We start from the raw sequence: 15,793 nt of genomic DNA on the forward strand, positions 1-15,793 counted from the left end.
CGATATATTTGGCACTTAGTCAGACAAATAGCAGTTTGCATCTGCCATTTACAGACACACCTCCAGACGACTGTGTTCCTGAGTCAGACTGGGTTGTATTGCAAAACTAGCAGCATCCATTCCACCCTAGCAGTGCAATAGGCGCATGGTTTTCTTTTCTACGAACTGACCATCTTCGAATGTTCCATGAATATTGAGTGAAACTGACGAGGACCCGTTGTGACGTCAATAGTCGGCCATTTTTCTTCCATCTTTCAACAGGGCAGTCACCAGAAACGGTAAGCACAATTATTCCACATGTTTCGTTTGAATAGGGGAATGTTGTTGTAGACTATCTAGAATCTAACCAAAACACTGGACATATTGGCACCAATCTTTGCGCATGTAATCGTGTGGTTTTACTGCTTTCTCCTCGACATATGTCGAACGTGAAGAATACTGACTACTGTTGATATACATATTCAGTATTGTTCGTAGACTAGAGATTTCTAGCAATCATTCCATATTCCCAATAACAGGTGATTTCATAGATCGTGTAAATTTTGATGCAGAAACAAGCTAGATATAATTAGAGCATCGTCTTAATCTTAACATAATTGATTACTCTATAAGAGTTCTTTCTGTTCGAGTTTTATAGGGGGTGGAATAGATTTTAAACCAAATTTTAAAATACTAGATAAAATATTCATGAAATATCCAAAACGTTTGACATCACTTCAAAAATCGATAAAAGCAATCGTCTCGGAGACTGTGTTTATCTGGTCGAGTCAATGTGTCGCATCGTGGTTCTCGTTACACAAAGCCGTTATTCGTCATGGTACGCCCTCATGCGGCGATTGTCAGTCGAATATATGCCCAAAGGTGTCGATCCAGTCGATAGTGACCTCATCACAACACTGTAGGGGGCATCATATCATCCATTAAACACACACAGCCATTGTTACCCATCGCCGTTTACAAGACATCACCGTGAACACAAGCCAGATTGCGTGGGCAAAAGTCATAAATGGTATTGATTCAGTGAGAGTTTAGTTAACCCTTATGTAGCATCTTTAGCCTATCATGATCAATTGCATGGCGTTTAATAACATTAATTTTTTTCAGTTTCTAGTATCCATACATGTTGTCGTTCGTCTCTAAAATACGACTTAGTTACTGAATGAATGTTGTTTTGCGTTGTCAGTAATAGACAGCTGTATACGGTCTGTAAGGTGAGGTGAAATGGGGTTTAACGTCGCGTCCAAGATTATTGCACTTATATAGCAACGTGCATGCACGTGTATCTGTGTGTGTGGCTGCTTGTACTAGTCCGTACTGATGCCGAATTTTAGTGCTAGCACACGGATATACCATGCCGCAGTTTAACATGAATACCCCACTCAGACACAGTATACTGACTCCGAGCCGACCAGTCCTTGTTTTAGACCCTTAATGCCGAGCGCCAGACAGGGTAACAACAAGTACCATCTGTTAACGTCTTTTGGTATGACGCGGCCCCGGACCTTCCGCTCTCCGGGCGGACGCTCTACCATTAGACCACGGAGGCGGTCCGTCTGTAAGGTAATCCTCGGTCAGAAAAACAAGCGGCTGATAGATTTTCCATCTGTATATCTATTGTTTATCATCCAAAACTGGCTCCCACAGGAGATATCGCTTGGATGAGATCAAGCGATATCTACACTGTAGATTCCGCTGCAATGAAATTACATCACAATGCTTTGCAGACCATTGTGACGTCACTGGTTACCATGACGTCACAATCAAATGACATCAATAATGGCTCTGCCACTGAATTTGTTAGCAGTACTTTTTACACTGAAGACACTCCTAATTACTGTCTACAAACTGAAAAGTTGGAAGAATTATGTTGAATGATAAATAAAATCTCACCCTCGTGTCTTTTGATATCAAATATATCAACACTCGTTGATAAAAGTGGCAAATATCCTCGGCAAGCCTCGGAATCTTTCCACTTTTATCAACTTGTGTTGATATATTTGATATCAAAAGACACTCGGGTGAGATTCTCTATATATATCAATGTCTGAAAGAAATGGCAAGCTACTCTAAGTATTGCCCAGTGTGTTAACCCTGCTCTTTCATTAAAAAAATATACTCATCCCTGGTGAAAAAGAATTGTACGAAACTTACTGGAAAAGATGGTCGCTAAAACGAAACAAACAAGAACTGGTTATTCGAGGGTGATCTATTTGATACGGGCTGACAGTGCACAACATGCGTGCACCTTCCCTACCTATAACAAATACATTTGCCCAACTTCTCTGCGCCGCCTACTTGTCTCAAACGCGTTTTGTGAGTTGGTCCAACCTATCCTGGATTACCAGTTGCTGAATATACACTTGACGTGTGACAGTAATTTTATGTATTTTGGAAAGATCGAAATATCAGATCATTGAAAATGTCTTGGCTACAAGACCCACAGAACGATTTAAAACACAATATTTGTATATGAGCGTGGAAGTGAGTTAGTAGGGGTTTAGCAATATTCCCTCAATATCACCAGGGGACAACAGAAATGGGCTTCACACATTGTACCCATATGGGGAATCGAACCCGATCCATCGGCGTGACGAGCGAACGCTTTAACCACTACGCTACCCCACCGCCCGTTAAATATATGAAAATACATATCGCACACATAGAGTACATGATATGTTATATTATTGTGTTGTTACGAAACTTGTTGGATTTATGTGAATTACTTATATTGCATCAAAGAGGTTAATGCGGCTTGTGGCTTGATGAACAAATGAGGAAGAAGGGACGGAATGAAGTTCCATCAATCCGCAAAATGTGTCATAGATCAGAAGACGTGTAGTTCCTCCCCGATGTTGATGCTACTACAATATTTACATTTACACTGCATTTAGCTTCTGGCAACTTGGATTATTTATCGACCACTTATAGCGCGTATTAATATTGCAACTCCGTCACACTGCATGACATAATCTTACATCCATGGATGGACGTGGTAATTTGTATTACCTCGCTACACAGTCCCATTATACCCAAACACATTGCCTGCTAATTACCTCTGTGCTCAAATAAAGTGTGAACACATGGCCCCTTTATTGGTGAGCAAAGGACCGAGACTCGAAGCTTAGGTACCATGAAGTAGGCGTGATACAAACCAAACTGAGATGTTGTGAAACTCCACCACAACGGGTAGTGTTAATTAAACATGTTTACAAGAACATGATTACTTTCATGATTATGGAGAGAACGTTCTCATGCTATAACTGTATCAATTTCTATGCTGCTGTTGACAGTTTACCATTGCTGGCATGTCTAGTGACAATGGCGAACATGCGAACATGATACCGCTGACAATGACATTCACGTCCTAAGGATACCAATGGAAATGGCATACTCCTGAATGATACCAGTGACAATGACATACTCATCTTTCTGATATCACTGACAATGACAAACACTTCGTAATGATACCGCTGACAATAACATACACGCCTTAATGATGTCACTGACAATGACATACTCATCTTTCTGATATCACTAACAATGACAAACACTTCTTAATGATACCGCTGACAATAACATACACGCCCTAATGATACCACTTATACTGACATAGACTCCGTAAAGATGCCGCTGACAATGACATACACGCCTTAATGATATCACTGACAATGCCATACACGCCTTAATGATACCACTTATACTGACATATACTCCGTAATGATATCACTGACAATGACATACACGTCGTAATGATACCGCTGTCAATGACATACACGCCTTACTGATACCACCTATACTGACATATACTCCGTAATGATGTCACTGACAATGACATACACGCCGTAATGATACCGCTGACAATGACATACACGCCTTACTGATACCACTTATACTGACATATACTCCGTAATGATGTCACTGACAATGACATACACGCCGTAATGATACCGCTGACAATGACATACACGCCTTAATGATACCACTTATACTGACATATACTCCGTAATGATATCACTGACAATGACATACACGTCGTAATGATACCGCTGACAATGACATACACGCCTTAATGATACCACTTATACTGACATACACTCCGTAATGATATCACTGACAATGACATACACGCCTTAATGATACCACTTATACAGATATACACGCCTTAATCATACCGCTGACAATGACATACACGCCTTACTGATACCACTTATACTGACATACACTCCGTAATGATATCACTGACAATGACATACACGCCTTAATGATGTCACTGACAATGACATACACACCTTAATGATACCACTTATACAGATATACACGCCTTAATCATACCGCTGACAATGACATACACGCCTTACTGATACCACTTATACTGACATACACTCCGTAATGATGTCACTGACAATGACATACACGCCTTAATGATGTCACTGACAATGACATACACACCTTAATGATATAACTGGCATTAATATGAGTGGCTTAATGATGCTATTGACAATTGTATATGCAATGTATGCCTGAATTGAAAAGAAAGGACAATTTGTCAAGCACAATTGTCACGCACGTTCATTTTCAGATGGGAAAGGTTAACATATTTTATGACAAGCCTTGTGATGAACGCTTTCGTGACAATGACAGAATCTCTTTGGATTAATAATGCCGATGAAATGATAGTTACAAAACGCCATAACCCATCATCTGTCACAACAAGACTTATCACGTCTACTTAAACAATTATTTTGTTTATCATCAGATTTTTACGATAGCATGCCTTTGTTGTGCATATATCAATGCTGAGGTTGAAACTGCCATACATACTTTACATACAGCAATGGCGATGACGTGCACACCTCTCAGTCACGGACAACGTCCACTACCAGCAAGATAAGAAGACATGAAGTTATTGCTTTATGTTAACTGTTAACCTTTTGACGGAGATTCCATGTATAATAAGACTCCTTTCCAGAACCTTCCCATAACATGTAAGTGACGTAGATCGTGTGCAACAATGTACTTTTGTAGATCCCAACGTCAGAACCCAATGATATTCTGTTGTGCTGGAGATTTGAAGATTGTGATATGTTCCACTGAGAATCCATTGTTCTTCTCGCGTGTTTGTCACACTGAAACTATTTTCAATGCAACTGGAGTTGTGCTATTTCTGAAAACTTTGTAAACGGAGTATAATTGAAGTGTTTCTGTTGCCATGGTTACAAATATGGCTGTAAATGTTTGTACGTGAAATGCCAATTGCTTAAATAGCCACAATCTGTTCTAGTCATGGCTTCCAATGGGCTATTCATCATTTAGATCGCCTATCCCTTCTGTCTACAAATATAGTTCCATCTTGTTTCCGACAGCTTATGCCCATATTTTTTATTTCTTCAAAAACAATATTTACGTTACTCAATTTAGAATTCCTATGTGCTTCACGCATTTAATACGAGCCATTCATGCAACACTATGAACTTCCACCCTTCTATGCAGTTAAAATATACGTGTGTCTATATGATGATTTTGTTTTCACTATAATAATTGTGTCCCAGGCAATATGACCCCTGAAGATCCGGGTCAGAATAGGACTTCAGCAACCCATGCTTGCCGTAAAAGGCGACTATGCTTGTCGTAAGAGGCGACTAACGGGATCGGGTGTCATCGAATCCCATTTGCGTGGATCGATCCTCGTAATATCAATCACTGCACTGTTTGGTCCAGTCTCGATTATTTACAGAGCGTCTTCATATAGCTGGAAAATTCCTGCATGCTGCGTTAAACAACAAACATGCAAACAAACACAGCTATGGATTTCTCAGTGCCTCGTTGATCCCGTAAGAGACGACTAAAATGGGGATCAAGTGGTCAGGGTTCATCGATGGAGTGTGTTGGTGCTCATGCTTTCACTCACTGGTTTCATGCTTTCACTTACAGGTCACTGTGACATAAATGGACTGTTGCCGGATGTTCCGTCAATCATCATTCACTCACTCACACACCTTTCTGCGGCATATTGCCTTAATTCAGAAGGCGGTTTTCCAAATATTCGGCTTTCCAGTGAAGATAGAAATCGTAGAAATATGTTAGTCATTGAGAGGTGTTCTCGAGACACAGTTAGAAAGTTCCAAGGATGGCAGCTGTGAGGTGATCAATTTCAAAGGTTAAACTGATGTATCTAAATATAGAAGCAACAAAACACATAATCGTAGTTTTGGTTGCTCCCTTGTTGCTGACAGGGCAGACATCAGACAGGCTAAGAACAGGCAGACCCAGGGTAACTACGCCCAATGAAAACCAGTACTTGCGTACTTTGCATCTCCAGATGTCATCAGCGACGAATGCCTTAGGGCATATAGTTAGTCGACAGACAGTGGCCAGGCAACTCAAGGCTCAGGACTCTACAGACCTTACAGGGGACAGTTATTGACAGCCCAAACATCATCGTCATTGAGATGGGCATGGGCTCATACTACACGCTATAATGTGACTTGTCATTAAACTTAATCGATTTTAGAAGTGTTTGCCCTTTGTCCCTTACGTTGAAAGCTTGTTTTTGCTACCCCAACTCAATGTCTTGCCAATATCGGATGCTGTATGCCTGTCATATTAAATGTTGATTTGGTTGAGTGTTTGATCCTTCTTATAAATTTTGCTTCATGCATCTATCTTTTAGCGATTTAAAACTATGGTAAAGATTCTTTTGGCCGTCAGTTCAGTATGAATCATACAACTGACTCTGCTTTTTGTAGACATTTTGGAAATGTTTTTTTGTCGCTTTGTAATTTCAATATTGTTTCAAGGATTCGCCCACCGCTTCCGACGACAAAACGAACGAACAATTTGCCTATAAAACAAAGCATTCCAGGGAGTCTCCTGGATCCTAACAATCAGAATTTCAGTCTGGTTTATAATCAAGAACTGGTGGGTGTAATTATGCGACGCGCACAATCTTCCGACCTGTTTATTCTCATTGCACGGTTGTGTCCCTGGCGTATGGCCGGGATGAAGAAGAGAGCTCTCCTATTTCAAGGAATCGTTAACAGGACTAATCAACTCATTGCTCAGTGCCTGTGGACCGTACACATCAATAACAGGATCACCCTTGCTCTTTGCGTTTCTTCAAGCAACGCTTGGGATGTTTGTCTTGTGACATTTCTAATGGTGTAGAATGGCTTCTGTTATGCAAGGACGTTTATCTGACATTGTTCAGCATACACCAGTTCTTAACGTCCACTGCGTCCTTCATCTGATATAGATAAATTGCTTCTTTTTAACAGATTTGTTTATGCAATGCGCGTTTTGATTGTACAATGCTATAAACGGTACGTGTGAGTAAGTGAATGCTTTTATTAATTACAATATAAAGCAATAATGCAAGTTTGCAATACTCAAGCTATACGAAAGCGTGTAAATAATCGAATCTGAATAGCCCAAACAGTTGATGTTAAGAGTACGCAATCGGCATTTTGAGCCTTTAATATCCATTGCACCGCATTTGTGATACATGAGATCCTTATTCAAAATATGTGAAAGGTAACTTTCAATGGATTTCATAATGCTCGAAGGGTAACTCTATTTGAACCTCTATTACGGCGAAAATTTCGAAAGTAAGGGTTTGTAATTGTTTTATAAATATTCATACTGAGGTCCAGTTCAATAACATTACAAATATCAAAGGGGTATTTTTCTTTTACTTTTACACGTGTCTGATAACGTTCATACCAATTTGAAAAACATTCCCATGACCAAACTAGTCTTTTCCAGTTATGATGGCATATGTGATCTGAAATCATCATAACGTTGTCGTTGTCGTCGAAGTGGTAGTCATTAGTTTTTATCATTATCATCATCTTATATTCATCATTATTGTTATTATTATTCTCTTCCAGCCAACCATGATGAAGCTGTTTCTCGTGCTGGCCACGGCCGTGACCCTCAGTGTAGCCGAGTTCTCCCTCGACCGTTCTTATGACACCCTTGTCGACCTGGCCCGCCTCTACCGCATGCAGAACCTCAACAACTTCGACGATTACACTGGGGACGATATTGACAGCCGCAGCGGTGACTGGGCCGCCCCTTACGGGGACGCAATGTACAAGGACCCCCAGTTTGGGGGCACGCATCTCCGTGACCAGGAACACATTGAACAGAGCTCTCTGTTTGGATCTCAGTCTATAACAGGTGAGAGCCTTAGGGCCTGTGTTGAATGTTAAAGGTTATTCAGAATTATGTTAGTGTTGGTATTTTCCTGTAACGTGTAGTAGGAAGAATGCATTGAAACCACTTGGTAGTGAAGATCCTCGTAGCACAACAACAGACATGTAATAATTAAGTCACCGATTTCAACCCGGTCATATCCCAACACACAAAGTAATCATGTGTTAAATGGCGACTTACAATATAAAAAAAAGACCCGTGAAGATTCCGGGGTAGAATAGGTCTTCAGCAACCCATGCTTGCCGTAAAAGGCGACTATACTTGTCGTAAAAGCCGACTAACGGGATCGGGGGGTCAGGCTTGCTGACTTGGTTGATGCATGTCATCGATCCCAATTTCGTGGCTCGATGCTCATGATATTAATCACTGGATTGTCTGGTCCAGACTCGATTATTTACAGTCCGCCGTCATATAGCTGGAATATTGCTGAGTGCGGCGTTAAACAACCAACCAACAAACTTACAATAAAGAAATTAGCCCCCCACCCCTCAAAAAAGACTTATTGGAGGAAGAACAAAACAATCATTGTCTGATTTTTTCAAGAAAGTCCTTCTTGTAAAGTAAATGATAATTTATAATTTATTGCAGGTGGCGCAGCTGGAGGTAAAGCCAAGACGGACAAACCTCTCCCAGCCTACTGCAACCCACCTAACCCCTGCCCCATCGGATACAATGGTGAGTTCCGCCTACTCCACCCCCACCCCCTCCACCAACCCACTACAATTTACCTGATCCCTGCCCCATCGGATACAATGGTGAGTTCCGCTGCGACCCACCTAACCCCTGCACCATCAGATACAACGGCGAGTACCGCCTACTCCATCCCACCCCCACCCCACCCATTACAACTTACCTGATCCCTGCCCTATCGGATACAACGATGAGTTCCATCTACTACGCCCTCCCCACCCCACCCCCCACACACAAACTACAACCTACCTTACCCCTGCCCCGTCTGATAGAACGATGCCCTACTAAAATCCCACAATATCAAAACATTCTGTAATATATTAAATTAGGAAGAAGCAAGCAAGAAGTTGTTATTCCGATAGTTACACATCTTCCCTATCTCACCATCGTCGTGCGTGATGTTGTAGCCAGAGACAACAACTGCGTGGAGCACTTCAACAACACCGCTGATTACAACCGTGAGCTGATGGCGAAGCAGGACTGCCCGTGTGACACAGAGCACATGTTCGCCTGTCCCGAGGGTCGGGGCACCGTCAGCAGCAAATCCCAGGGTGACAGCGCCGCAATCAAGCAGGTCATGGCCGAACTCAACACACTCGGAGCCTCTGATTTAGTAAGTATAGTGTACTTGGTGATGTCACCCATCCTCTATATGTCCAGGGCAAGCATTTCGTTAAAACTACTGGATCCATTACCCTTGTTCTTGAGATCGCAAATCACCCATTCTTGATTTTCAATAACATTTTGCCGATCAATCAAACGCCGACATAAGGGACAGGGAAAGGTTAAGGGAGGTCACTCGTATTACCTAAAAACCAAAGCCGCCGCCGGTTTTAATGGACACGAAGACACCCTTTCCATCAAGAGGGATTCCTTTGCGTCGGTTTTTCAATGTCTCATTTCTCGCAAACTCGATCATAATCAATGGGTCTGGCCAACCCCACATTGAGGCTGGTGTGTAACTCGCATTATGATTGCTACATTAGACCTAGTAGCGTAGCCCATGAACTTTGCAACCAGAAATCAGGTAATTTAAGATTGCGAAAACGGGAATGGATCCGGGAGTTAGGGAGGGTTTACTGACATGCGAGGGCTGGATGTATAGAAGATGATGTCGTCCGGGCTTATATCATCCCATATCAATTTTCTTTTGTCTGTGTGAATCTCCAGTCTGAAGAGTTGCGTCTCTTCGTAGTTCCAGGATCCAGATTCTCCCTATTTATGATATAGGGTTGATCATAGGTTGACCTAGGTTGTAACGTCCATGACGTGGGTCACGTCGGACTTCCATTCCACGAGCCGTGATATCACTGCAATACTGTTCACATCCTTTAACCAACCAGCAGGTCCCAAATCCTTTAACCAACCAGCAGGTCCCAACCCTTCGAAATGGTGGCGACATTAGGAGTTAATTCAACCACCATCGAAGGTCTTTGGAATTAAATTAGTTGACAGGTAGACACATGTTTTCAATGTTTTCAATCTTATAGTAACCTGCCCTTTTCTTCCAGAACTCCTTCATGCCTGATGAGTCCAAGAGAGAGTCACTCGTGGCCAAGAAGTCGCCCGAGCTCAGCCGGAATAAAAGAGTAAGTTACGTCAGGAAAGTATGACCTTCTGTCCAAGAATGACCTAGGGTCAGAACATTTGAACCATGGGGATTTATCAATAACCACAAATAGCATGTCCAAACAGAGGCTATACTTAATGCGGCAGTGCTTCGTGAGTGTTAATGTGATGTTGCTAAGCATGAGTACTAACTAATAACACTATACTCATTAGAAGAATATAATTAGAAGGTAATTTCGAATTTAAAACGCAGAGGTTAATCCAGACAGCGGTAACCACAGAACTAATTTGTTGAAACAGTAATGTACACACAAGTTCAATTAATAATCAATACCCTATATTGAAACACAGTGATAGACTTACAATCAAACAATGGGTCAAACACGTGGTAGCAGCAGCAAGTATCTGGCCCTGTTATTAATGATAGTTCACTCACGAATGTTCAGAAATTTGTCACTTTTGCATGTCTTGAAACAAGCCTGTATCCTGATTTGGCTGGTTTGTTTGCCGCACTTAGCAATATTACAGTATTATAAATAATCGAGTCTGGACCAGACAATCCAGTGATTAATATCATGAGCATCGATCCACGCAATTGGGATCGATGACATGCATCAACTCAGTCAGCGAGCCTGACCACCCTATCCCGTTAGTCGCCTCTTACGACAAGCATAGTCGCCTTTTACGGCAAGCATAGGTTGCTGAAGACCTATTCTACCCTGGATCTTCACGGGTCGCCTGTATCCTGAAATCTGACATAAACTTGGTGTTTTCTGATAGGAATCAAATCCGCACTTGGCATGTTCATAAGACGCCCATAAGAGCCCAAAGTCCCTTCGTACAGCCACCCTTCTAGAAACCTTCTCAATCCGAAACTTCTTCAACGATTAAGCCTGTCATGGTTGTCTTAGACCATCCACAAGAAGTAACTAAATTTTACTTTTTGGCCGCTGCCGCAGGCCCTAGAAATTTTCGAGCGCTTCAATCATTTGCATTCATAATCACAACAAATATACGCACAACTACCTCCACTGCCACATAACAAAATGAATTGGTACATTCGTGTGTGTCTTCAAGATGTTGCTACATGTACAATGCGTCAGTGTAAGTTTCACATACATAGTTAAGTTGATAAATGTGAATCACATCTCAAATGTCACTTCACTAACCGTTCGTCAGTAAAATCTTTATTAAAAGATTATCATCTCTGCTTCAGTTTTCCAAAATGTAAGAAGAGATGACAAATCAACAGCCTGTTTCATACCACGTGACAGAGTCAGGCGCCGTCTTCTATTATTCTTCTATTCTTTTTCAGTCGGCTGGGGAGTCTCTTCCAAACCCATATTTCCATGGCCAGAAAATGAGAGTTGTTGCCAAAAAGTCGCCTGTCATTAAGTACAAGCACCAGTAGAAAAGGAAGCACAACTTGCTCAGTCTTAGTGCTGACTTCCGGTCCTGCGCAACAGCTCTTCTGACCTCAATGGATGCCATTTTATGTTTACATTTATTAATTAACACAGACCGGTTAGACGCAAGTGAATCAGGCTTATGGCAACAGTATTATATGTTAAAAATGCCAACACGGCCAGTGATGAATAAAATCATCAGCAGGTGTTATACCTTGTCAGAGTAGTTATCTCCCTTAGTACATTTGCTGATGTAATCTAATACTAGGGAGCACCACATTATCTAAATTAAAATGTAAATATCCAGTAACAAACAAGTAGGATACTGTCCAAAAAATGAGGATACACCATCTGTATGGCTATTAAAGAACAGTATCACAACAAAAGGTCAGCTTTTAGTAGAATTAAAAAGCTGGAATCGTGTATCCATCTATTTAACAGTTATTGAACAACGTCCCAACATTATCTATGAATCTGTGTAGCTATTCGGGTGAATCTGAATATGTTCCAAACGTTTATAGGACTCTTGTGTAGTATACCAGTCATCAATCATTTGAACACAATGCAAATTCAATTCAATTACCTTGAAAGAAATACAACATTATGGCAAAGGGATTTAGATTGAAAACCTACCACTTATTCATGGTATTCTCCATTGTTTTTTGGGTTTTTTTATGTTAAAATCCTTACAAACTCGATATCTATGTTATCGGTTATTATCTCCTTCTTTGGTCACGTGATGAAGGCTGGGCCATGTGCAATATTAAACTTATTACCCTACAAGCTGTGATTCGTGTTTGTCAAAGTGAAATTCATGTTGTTTGTATCTTTCAATACTGAATTTAAGTTGTGTTCTTTATCAATCAAATTTTAGGAAAAAAACTCGCATTGTTTGTGAATTACATTTATTAACAACCCCAACCCATGTGATAAACTTTATATTTAAAATATGCAAATTATTTATCCCGTTTTTTAGAACAACGTTATCGTTGCGTTACATACTGCAAGAACTCTAACCCTTTTACTTAAATTTTAAGTATTATATTATTGACGTTTTGTTGTTGATGAGGCAGGAAGAAACAACATATCTGCTGTTGTTATGTCGATGATGTATTGTTTAGTGAGTGCTTTAATGCAGGTTCAATGCTTCGAGCACAAATCAAACGCCTACCCGCTCTGCACACTGTGTTTTGGTTATATTCACGATCTTGCATAGATTATGTTTTATTCATGATCTTTCATAAACAACGTTGTATTCATTACCTAACACAAACTAAGCTAAATTCATGATCTATCATCAACATCGTTGAATTCATGATCTGACATAAACATTATATTATTCATGATTAGTATCAACCAGTGTGAACCGTCAGAACCTCCAAAATGTTCATCCAAATACCACAGCCCTCCTGGACCTAAAACAGGTTGAGCCACAAATCACTGGACAATCCAACAAGTGTTTATTTCTTGTCATTGAACGCTCAGCATGGAGCACTTTTGTCCCCACAGGCATTCCGTATTTTCTTTCTTCCAGATTTTGATTCCTTCATGCTATTTGTTCTTAAACCTCACGTGCGGCACAAATACTTAAACTTGTAACATAATCCCACCTGTCAACAAGATCTCATTGTGTAACATAGCGATATTTGTCAATTTGTTGTTGAAAATAAAGTATTTTCCCCAAAAATGTGCGTGCTGTTTTTACAGGGTATTTTGCTCCGTAAAGCCGACATTCAGACTCACAGTAAATTCATCAGTTGGCAATAAGAACATCGTGTCCCACATAAGTGCTCGGCCTGTAATAATTGAAGGTCAGTAGTATCGAAATTGTCATCTTTCGCTGACGATGCGATATAGCGACGCATAACATTTCCGATCTACCCTTGCTCCGATACATATGGGTGCACAATATACTTCGATATAACTCTGGTGTCCCCCGCCGTGATATTGCTGGAATATTGCTAAAAGCGGCGTAAAACCGAACTCACTCACTCACTCGATATAACGTTCTGATATACATGTAGATTGCTGAAACCCTGAACTTCAGATCGGACACTTAATAAAAGTCAATTCTACCTTCATCTTAATGAATTGTTTATGAAATGAAATATTTACCTTTTGGTATTGTCGGTGATTGATGTCCCATTAACTCGATTATACAGGTGTCGAAAATGTAATTTATCATCATTCCACTAGTTCGAGATAGCGATATTCAACTTCGAATTCACTCAACTGCATCACAAGTAAGTAATTGCATATGGATTTAAGCCCCTTTTAACAATATTTCAGCAATATCACGTCGGGGGACACAAGAAATGGGCTTCACTCACTGAACTGTGTCGGTCTTTGCCGTGACGAGACATGGCTAAAATATTGCCGACGTGACGTTAAACTTTAACTCACTCACTTCGCCGTGACGAGCCACCGCTTTAACCACTAGACCACCCCACCGCCTCCTAAATGCATAATGTGGGGTTGGGAGATTCCACAGTGGGTTAGTGACATGATAAACAGGTCAATATTTACTTTATTAACGCTTTAACCACTTTGCTACCCGACCGCCCCTATTTCACGAGGACGGGCAGACGATTAATTAATAATAGGAGCAGTGTGCGGAGTTGTTTTGACGTATATTCCCACTGACACTCCCAACAAGACGTTCCAGAGGTTTTCGGATTAAAGGGATCTGGTACAAACGATGTTAAGCTGTGTAAGCGGCCGGTACAAAATTGAGTTCGGCCAGTGATGATTGACAGCATGTCCAACGATCAACGCGGTCGGGGCACGAGGGCACACTGTCATCCGATTGTCATTCTGTTCGTTGTTATGCAAGTGCAATATTCTTTAACGCGAGGTTAAACCGCATTTTCCCTCATTCTGGCACCTAATTACAACAATCGTGTGGAAGAGAGAACCTATTCCAAACCGGCAGTCCACGGTCCGAGAAGCTGGTATAGGTGATGGTTGATCAAATGTATGGAGATAAATTAAGCGTCTCAATGGTTGGTGATTCGAATCCCGCTTCCTCGTGATAATATATCCAGGTTTGTCTGCATCATACGGTTTAGTTTCACTAAAGTGGTAAACATCTAAGATCAGCCCCAAGTCGACCCAATCAACCCCACCCCGGACACGCATACACAGGCACACACACGGGAATCGAGACAACTGGATAATCTGATGCATGATGTGCTTTAGCACAGATACAGACAGACCAGTGACAATGCTAGATCTGAAAAGTGCTTTGAGAGTCATTTAATTTATATCATTATAGGACACTTCTCGAGAATGAATAATTTGGCAATGCCTACCTAGTCTTGACATATTTATTGGTTTGTAATTAACTTCTATCAAACGACTTTCAGAGTAGTCATGTATCGACTTGTCAAATCAGCCTCTTATTAGTCTTCTGAGCAACACGAGTCCACGTGTCACCTTCATCGTCAGAAGAAGAAGAATATATATTGTACATAAACACTCACAGGGGGCAGGGTACAAAACATGAACATGACTAATGAAACATTGACATATACACAAAAGAATAAAAATATTGCTATGATAATATTGCTAGAGAGGAGATGCAGATTTTCTTTGCCGGAACATTTTGTGAATGAAATTGGAGATAATTTTTGGCAAAAGGCTCTGGTGGATTTAAAAGTATTTTTAGAGATATCATGTGCATAGCCAATATTGGTGATGAATATAGTTCCTGTCTCAGGTCTTTGTACAGAGGGCATTGTAACAGGAAGTGTTCCTCATCTTCTATTTCATCAAAATCACAGAAGGTTCATAATCTTTCTTCTGTTGGAGTGTTAAAGTATCTTCCTCTCTCAATTTGAAGGTCGTGAGCACTGAGTCTTAGCCTTGTAACTGCTTTGCGGTGTTCTAATGCGGTGGTTACTTTCAGATATGTC

At 40.9% G+C, this 15,793-nt stretch overlaps 1 protein-coding gene across 1 annotated transcript; it reads left to right on the top strand.

Moving 5' to 3' along the window:
• On the top strand, positions 1-13,566 carry LOC124118403. The gene is made up of 6 exons (XM_048402939.1): positions 1-278; positions 7,887-8,178; positions 8,803-8,889; positions 9,312-9,517; positions 10,416-10,493; positions 11,789-13,566. The coding sequence occupies exons 2-6, from the start codon at positions 7,893-7,895 to the stop codon at positions 11,882-11,884; spliced, it is 753 nt and encodes a 250-aa protein (XP_048258896.1). The 5' UTR covers positions 1-278; positions 7,887-7,892; the 3' UTR covers positions 11,885-13,566.
• Positions 13,567-15,793: the final 2,227 nt, after the last annotated feature.

Source organism: Haliotis rufescens, unplaced genomic scaffold, assembly GCF_023055435.1.
Source record: "Haliotis rufescens isolate VD_foot unplaced genomic scaffold, xgHalRufe1.0.p SCAF_3, whole genome shotgun sequence".
Taxonomy (NCBI): Eukaryota; Metazoa; Mollusca; class Gastropoda; order Lepetellida; family Haliotidae; genus Haliotis; species Haliotis rufescens.